At 35.0% G+C, this 8,916-nt stretch overlaps 1 protein-coding gene across 1 annotated transcript; it reads left to right on the plus strand.

The window, feature by feature from the left end:
* The first annotated feature begins 2,562 nt into the window (after positions 1–2,562).
* On the plus strand, positions 2,563–5,022 carry LOC104118464 (U-box domain-containing protein 4-like). Its single transcript, XM_009629699.3, has 2 exons — positions 2,563–2,927; positions 3,819–5,022. The coding sequence occupies exons 1-2, from the start codon at positions 2,698–2,700 to the stop codon at positions 4,669–4,671; spliced, it is 1,083 nt and encodes a 360-aa protein (XP_009627994.1). The 5' UTR covers positions 2,563–2,697; the 3' UTR covers positions 4,672–5,022.
* Positions 5,023–8,916: the final 3,894 nt, after the last annotated feature.

The raw sequence follows: 8,916 nt of genomic DNA on the forward strand, positions 1-8,916 counted from the left end.
AGATTCCAGCTTTGAATCTTGTGCTTGACGATGATCATTTCTGCCACGTCGTAATAGTCTTTAGTGCTTTCTGTTTCAATGGTTTGGAACCCTTCTTACTTTCTTTATTATGTCGGAAAATTTTTTCTCTTAGTCCGCTAACTCCATAAAGGGCTGGTGGGTAGGGGTAGAGCCTCTAGCGCCAATGTCGATGAATCAAAGATTTCTGTTTATGGAATGGAATAGGAAGAGCGAGAATGGAACCAGTTTTGTTGATGCATTCCTCTTGAGAATGAAGAAGAAGAGAGATCCTCTTTTTAACAGGAAAATTTAGTCAGGTAGATCTTCGTCCGAAAATCATAGTAAAAGTTATCTTAAGTCAACCATAACATACTGAATTTTTGAAAGACTGTTCAGAAAGAGAAAAGGTGAAATCTGAAGATGCGTTTAACTTGCAAACCTCTTTTTTTTTCTATTGAAAGAAATTTCTCATTTTAAATTTTGTTTTTAGTTTTTGTAAAAATTGAACAAACCATTTTTTGTATCAAAAGGAAAATAAAGCAACAAAAGAAACTAGCTAGAAATCAAGCAGTGAATGAAACGCTAACAACATTTCCCGCAACACACGAAAAAATACTAGAAGGCATAAGCGTATATCATTTAAAACGAGGCTCTTGACTAAAGGCTAAATTAGCTAAATCATCAGCTACCGAACTAGTCTGCATGTAGATATGAGCATTAGAAATCACACAATTTCTAGTCAAAAGATAGAGATCACACGATTACGGTGGACAATATCACTATTCAGACGAGGCATAGACCCCCTAGAACGCAACACATCAACTACACTAGAACAATTTGCAAGGCAACTCGAAAGCCACCTCCTGTCCCAGACTTCTCAAAGGCCAGCGAGAACCCCATAGCTCAGTTATGAAGGATGGTAGACCTCTATTCTAACTGAAAATCCACCAATTCACCTGCCATTAAAATTACGAAAAACACCGCGAGCAGTCCCCATCATAGTACTTCTTCGAAGGGCCCCCATTTGTATTCAAAACTATCCGCCCATTCCTAATGGCTATCAAAAACCGACTAAATCGATCAAATTGTACCATATCGAACCGATTTTTAGGTTTCTTTTAATAAAATTGTAGATTTTTATATAAATCTATAACTGTACCGATAATTAGGGTAGGTTTTTTATTTTATGAAAATAAACCGAAAAAAATATCTAACCGTGCCGAAAAAATTTACATGTGAAAAATATATTTATATATTAAGTTTAAAAATAATAAAGTATTAAATTTGTCCTTCGGCCTTGGAATTATAAAAACGGTTACAAGCCAACAAGTAATTAAACTCAAATCCTAATTCCTAAACTTATTATGCTACTCCTACTGAAACTAAATTATTTCCAACATATTCACTAGCAAGACATAAAGTATTCTAGCGATTATGAGTAACAAACTACAATGTATTGAATATATTTCCTTTCGTATGATTTAGATTTATCTTTTTAAATATTTAATCTTCTATAAACTTTATTCTTGAATCTCAACTTGGTTAATATATTTCCATACGTGTGATTTATATTTTCTTTGTCTTTGCTTAGTTTCTTTTACTCTGCTGTAGAATAGTTGATGGATCTATACTCTGGCCGTCTTTCTTATTTTTCTTAATTCATCGCCCTTTAAACAGTAAAAATGTCTAGAGAGTTTTGCTAAATCCTATAAAAGTACGTATATTATTGCATTCTATTTCTACTAGTAACTTTTACGTGACATTTAAAAATAACGAAAAATAACTGAACTATACCGATACCAAAGAGAAACCGGCATGATTGGGACGATTTCGAAAAGTATAATTTTGGTAGCAGCTATATGGAGTGCAGGATTATACCATATTTGGAAAAGCTAGAAACTGAAAATTGTTTAGGGGATACACAGTTAGGATGTCTAAGGAAGCACAATGCCGTAGGGGATTACTTCAGAAACTTCTTGTATTTTAGCTCTGTTGGAGGCCTGTATTTCATATTACCCTTCAAGGAAGGTGGCTATGGGAATTAGGTGCTCTATAGGTGTATTGGAGTTTGTTGTTAATGGTAATATTTACATTGTTACCAAAAAAGAAGTATAATTTTAATTATATACAAATAGAATAGTCAAAAATTTGTTATGATACAAATTTTATAAAATAATCGGTCGAACCGAACCATTGACACCCTTGCATGGAGGTGACCAACCGAGCGAGAAATAGTCTTCAATTTTCGTAAAAATCAAAATATCTTCCTTTCTTGGTGTTTGGTTGAAGAACAATTTTTCAAAAAGCAAATGAAAGGAATGCCACTGGTTAGTAATTTTTCTTTTTCTCATATTGGATAAGATGATACAGGAATAAGAAAATTAACGGAACCCGCGTCCAACTATCAAAACCCGTTGAAGAAAAGTCAACCGCGCTGTCGGACAATGACCGTAAGTTTCTGTACCTCTAATACTACTGGCTGCTATACATAGATTAAAAAAACATCTCATTGATTTCGAACCTTGTCTAATTAATTACTGATATATTCTTCTATTTCTCTGAGCCACTCCTATTGAAGTTTCTATTACGAAAATTCGCCTTTAATTTTACTATATTCTATCAAGAGTACAAGTACCAGTCGTCAGTCCAATTGCTAAGCCTATTTCCTGATCGATCGATAGCTACACTAACACTACAATGTCTTTCTCCATTGTTGAAAAAACACTTTATCTCGTTCAATCGGAAGACCCAATTTTGAAAGTGCAGGGTGCTCGAGATATTCGCCGATTAACAAAGAGTTCCCTACGTTACCGGCGTCATTTCTCTGACGCCGTTAAACCCCTTGTTGATATGCTTCGTTCTACGTCCTTTGAATTCATTCAAGCTGCTCTTCTTGCCCTCCTCAATCTCTCCGTTAAAGATGAAGGGTACGTTAGTAAATACTACTATTATTTATTGGCTAATTTGGCTTTAATAAGCGAAATACAGTAGTAATTACTGGCAGACTCGGAGCTCTAATTTTAATTTTATGGGTTCCAAGGACGACTTCAAGTATTAATAACTGTGTTCTAAATTTAATTTGTATATATTTAACAAATTTCTTAATATAAATACACTATTCGAACAAAAGCTACTGGGTTCGGCCTAACCACTCGGCTTCTAGCTCCACCCCTGATTCTAGCTCCACCCCTGATTGCTGGTGGTCTACCGGAGTTTCCTGAATTCTGCGCTGATATGTAATTTTCATATTTCGCTTGTGAATTTCTCTGGTGCTATTTCTTAGGTGCTAATTTACCTTGTAATTGCTATATAAGTGACCTTGTAATTGCTGTTTCTTAGATTAAGTTCTTTCATTTTTGGTTGCGGATAGCGTTCTTGCTTATAGTTCCTACCGATACACCTTTTTACTTGCATTTAGTGCCTTGCATTCTTGGAAAGGGATGATTATACTCATATATATTTTAGTTGTTTTTTATTTTTGTTTTTTGTTATACTTCATTTATTTGGTATTATATGAAAGTGTTTGACGGAACGCTAGTTAAGACAATAACTTGCCTTTCAGATCGATGGTAGTTGAGGAGGATGAAAAAAATAATAGTTAAGTACAAAATTTATGCTATTATAAATGACACTTTTTTTTTAATGTCTTCAATACACCCCCTTATGTGCCGGGTTGATCATTTTTATGTGACAACGAGCCTTGAACTTAGGATCTCTAACTTTTCTGAAACTGTGTTAAATCGTGTAATCAACTCATCTAAATTCTTAAATTATTAGAAAGCAAACAATCTGATCTTATTTGCTTGTATCTTCAACAGAAACAAGAAAAGTATCATAGAAGCTGGCGCCTTGGAACCGATTATTGGCTTTCTTCAATCAGAAAATGCAAGTTTACAGGATTATGCAACTGCTTCATTGCTCACATTATCAGCATCTTCTGTAACGAAGCCGATCCTTAGTTCTTTCGGTGTCATTCCTCTACTTGTGGATATTCTAAGACGCGGTAGCTCACAAGCCAAGGTTGATGCTATAATGACTCTTTACAATCTTTCAACTTATCAAGGAAATTTAACATTGATTCTTGAAAGAGAACCAATTCCTTCTATTGTTTCTCTGCTTAAATCTTGTAAAAAGTCTTCAAAAACTGCTGAAAAATGTACTGCTCTTATAGAATCTTTATTGTGCTATGAGGAAGGTAGGAACGCATTGGCGTCTGAAGAAGGGGGGATTTTTGCAGTAGCAGAAGTGCTTGAAATTGGATCTTTGCAAAGTAGAGAACATGCTGTAGGAGCTCTACTTACAATGTGTCAAATTGATCGGTGTAAATACCGGGAGTTAATTCTTAGAGAAGGTGTAATGCCTGGACTTCTTGAGCTGACTGTTAAAGGGACAGCTAAATCTCAAGAAAAATCACAAACACTTTTAAGGTTGCTTAGAGACACTCCTTATAAGAGGTCTGAGCTTAAACCTGACACATTGGAGAACATTGTTTCAAATCTTATATCTCAATTAGATGGCAATGAGCAAACTGGAAAAGCGCGAGGTTTGCTTGCTGAAGTGATACAAGTTAGTATGGATCAAAGTTTGAGACATTTACACCAAAGGGAAGTGGTATTTACTCCAGTTGATTTGTCTGTTTCCAGTGGTGCCTCCGAGATCTCTTCAACATGATACATTTTGGTACATTAGAATGATCTTTGTTTCTCTCTTCTGATGTCCTCTATTCTTCCTCCGGCAACCATGTTATTGTGTTGAGATCAAATTTTTGTGCGCGAAAAATTAGATATTCTAGACATGTATAGTGAAAATTCATTTAGTCGACTGCAATATGTTTGGAATTGAGGTGTAATTATTATTGTCAGTTTTAGATAAGGTCAGTCGGGACCTTCTTGGCCCCAGGTGACTGGCTAATGTCTACAATTTAGGAGTTCTTAGAATCTTAGTTTTGAAGTTAGTCTTGGTATATTTGTACACTAACTCTGAAGGTTATACAAATAATGAAGGCTCCAATTTTGCTGGTTCCATGGTTTGTGAATGAGCGTTTTTTTTTAAGGAATGAATGTGTATTTTCTGGCACAGGAATTTCCACTCTTCACTTTAGGTTTTTATTGGTAAAAAATAGACTCACCGTGTGGATTGATTGTATCCCGACACGTGGCAAGAATATTAGAAGATCATGAAGAGGATGAGCCCGAGATCTGTCGAGTGGAGAATTATTTGGTACTGGGACCGTTTGTACCGTAATCTTTTATGAGTCGACATAGAAGACTTCCCGGGAGGACATAAGAGTACGGAAAAGAGAGGAATCAGTCAATCCCGAGTAAAGCGGGATTTGGTAGAGTAAAGCGGGATTTGGTATAATTTATTGAGCAGTTATAGATCCTTAGCGTAACGTGCGAAAAATAGAGGTAATGGGTAGGCGAGATATTAGGAGAACAATTACGGGTAATTTTACTATTTAAATCCCCACTTCTCATGCATGGTATCCATCTGAAAAAATCACTCGACCACTCTCTCTATATATATCACTGTATCTTGCTGGAATGAATCTAGGCGTGATTAGAAAAAGAAGACATCTTGATCAATTTGAATTCTTTTTCCTTTTGTCTTATATTTGATTTCCTTATTTACTGTCTTTACTATTTCTTGTCGTTTATATTTGAGAAAGTAAGTCAAATTGATTGATTGCTTGTGCCTTGAAAATGCAGATTTAATTGATTTGGCCTATAAAATCTAATTTTAGGTTAAACAAGGTCAAAGGTATTATAAGAAATATCAAATTATGGTGGATGTCTACTCTTCCTCCATGATCTTAATCTCAAATGCTTAATGACATATTCAATGACATATTTTCTATGTTTAATGACATATTCAATGACATATTTTCTTCATTTTTTATGCATATATAAAGGCCTTGTAATAGATAAGAAAATACACACAATTGAAGAAGAAATAAGAATGTTTTCTCTCTTTCTCCATATATCTCTTAGCTTGTTTCTCCTTATTCCGTATTGTTATTTTGAGTTATATTTTATAACACGTTATCAGCACGAGACTCTACCGTCTCAAGAAGCTCTTTGAGAAGACTAAGCAAATATGGATATCTCTCAAAGCAAACTTGGATCAAATTTCAATTGTAAAAATATTTGCTTAATTGATTCATGTACGACACATACAATATTCAAAGAGAAGAAATATTTCTCTCATTTAGGTATGTGTAAGGCAGATATTACTACAATTTCTGGTAGTACTAATCTAATTGAAGGCTCTGGAAGAGCCACTATAACTTTGCCTAATGGAACAATACTTATCATAGAGAATGCAATGTTCTCCTCCAAGTCCAAGAGGAACTTGTTGAGTTTTAAAGATATCCGTCGAAATGGATTTCATATTGAGACAATAGATGAGAATAATATCAAATATCTCATCGTTACCAAGAATGTCCCTGGCCAGAAAAGAGTTATTGAGAAGTTCTCATCTTTATCTTGTGGCCTGTATTAGACAAGAATTAGTGCAATTGAGGCACATTCTATCGTAAACCAAAAAGTTACTGATTCCAGTACTTTTGTACTTTGGCATGATCGATTGGGACATCCTGAATCAATTATGATGAGACGAATTATAGAAAACTCAAATGGGCATCCATTAAAGAATTTAAAGATTCTTTTAAATAATAAATTTTCTTACATTTCTTATTATCAAGGCAAGTTAATTATTAGAGCATCACCAACAAAGGTTGGGATTGAGTCCCCTGCGTTTTTGGAACGTATACAAGGGGATATCTGTGGACCTATTCACCCACCTAGTGGGTCGTTTAGGTAGTTTATGGTCTTAATAGACACATCTTCTAGATGGTCTCATGTGCCTATTGTCATCTCGCAACTTGGCGTTTGCAAAATTAATGGCACAAATTATTCGATTACGGGCACAGTTTCCCGATAATCCAATTAAGTCTATTCGACTTGATAATGCTGCTGAGTTTTCGTCCCAAGCATTTAATGATTATTGATTATCAACTGGGATAAAAGTGGAACATCTTGTAGCTCATGTTCACACTTAAAATGGTCTTGCAGAGTCTTTGATTAAACGTCTGTAATTGATAGCAAGACCATTACTCATGAAAACGAAATTACCCACCTCTATTTGGGGTCATGCCATTTTGTATGCAGCAATGCTAATTCGTCTCAGACCGACAAATTATCATAAATATTCTCTGTTGCAATTAGTTTTGGGTCATGAATCTAATATATCCCATCTAAGAATTTTTCGATGCGTTGTATATGTGCTTGTAGCACCGCCATATCGCACCAAGATGGGTCCCCAAAGAAGGTTAGGAATATATGTTGGGTTTGAATCTCCCTCCATTATTCGCTACCTTGAAACATTAACGGGAGATTTGTTCACTGCTCGATTTATAGATTGTCGATTCGATGAGGCATTTTTCCCAAAATTAGGGGGAGAAATTGGTGACACCAAACGTGAAATTTTGTGGAAAAATACATCATTATCTCATCTTGATCTATGTACCTCTATTTGTGAAAAAGAGGTGCAAAAGATTATCCATTTGCAGAAAATAGCAAATCAAATGCCAAATGCATTTACGGATCTGAAAAGGATAACGAAATCACATATCCCTGCAGAGAATGTTCCAATCCGTATTGATATCTCTGTTGGACAATCTTCTAGTGTCATAGTAATGAGTCAAAAGCACGTTTAAAGCATGGCAGACCGTTGGGTTCTAAGGATTGAAATTCTAGAAAAAGAAAAATAAATGATCAAGATGACACTACGAATAACTCTCATAAAGAAACCCATGATTTAACCCATCCTGAAATTCATGAGGAAATCAATGAGCCTGAGACTCAATAAAATAAGAAACTATCAATAAACCCAATCGATATTGAGACGGATTTTAATCGATTGAATATAGTTGTGGATTATGTCTTTGCATATAATGTTGCATCTAGCATTATGCAAGATAATGAGGATATTGAACCTCAATCCGTTGAAGAATGTCAACAAAGAAGTGATTGGCCAAAATGGCAAGAAGCAATCCAATCTGAGTTGGATTCACTTGCGATTCATTAAGTTTTTGGGTCTGTAGTCCAAACACCTAATGGTGTTAAATCTATTGGCTATAAATGGGTATTTGTAGTAAAAGTAATGCGAAAAATGAGGTACAAAGATATAAGGCATGCCTTGTTGCACAAAGATTTTCACAAAGGCCTGGTGTCAATTATGAAGAGACGTATTCTCCTGTTATGGATGCTATAACGTTCCGTTATTTCATTAGTCTTGCTGTCCATGAAAGGCTTGACATGCATTTAATAGATGTGGTTACAGCCTACCTTTACGGCTCACTTGATAATGAGATATACATGAAAATTTTTTAGGGATTTAAAATGCCTGACGCACATAATTCAAAGTCCAGGGAAATGTTTTCAATCAAATTACAAAGATCTTTGTATGGTCTAAAGCAACCAGAAAGAATGTGGTATAACCGCCTTAGTGAATATTTATTAAAAGAAGGTTATATAAATGATTCCATTTGTCCATGTGTTTTTATAAAGAAAACAACATCGGAGTTTGTTGTACTTGTCGTATATTTTGATGACATAAATCTTATTGGAACTCCTACAGAACTCCAAAGGGCAATTGACTATTTAAAGAAGGAATTCGAGATGAAAGATCCCAGAAAGACAAAATTATGTCTCGGTTTGCAAATTGAACATTTGGCAAACGGGATTTTTTGTTCATTAATCTGCCTACATAGAAAAGGTATTGAAATGGTTTTACATGGATGGAGCACATCCATTAAGTACTCTGATGGTTGTTCGATCACTTGATGTGAATAAGGACCCATTCCGACCTCAAGAAAAGAATAAAGAGCTTCTTGGTCCTGAAATACCATATCTT

This window comes from Nicotiana tomentosiformis, chromosome 9 (genome assembly GCF_000390325.3).
Source record: "Nicotiana tomentosiformis chromosome 9, ASM39032v3, whole genome shotgun sequence".
Taxonomy (NCBI): Eukaryota; Viridiplantae; Streptophyta; class Magnoliopsida; order Solanales; family Solanaceae; genus Nicotiana; species Nicotiana tomentosiformis.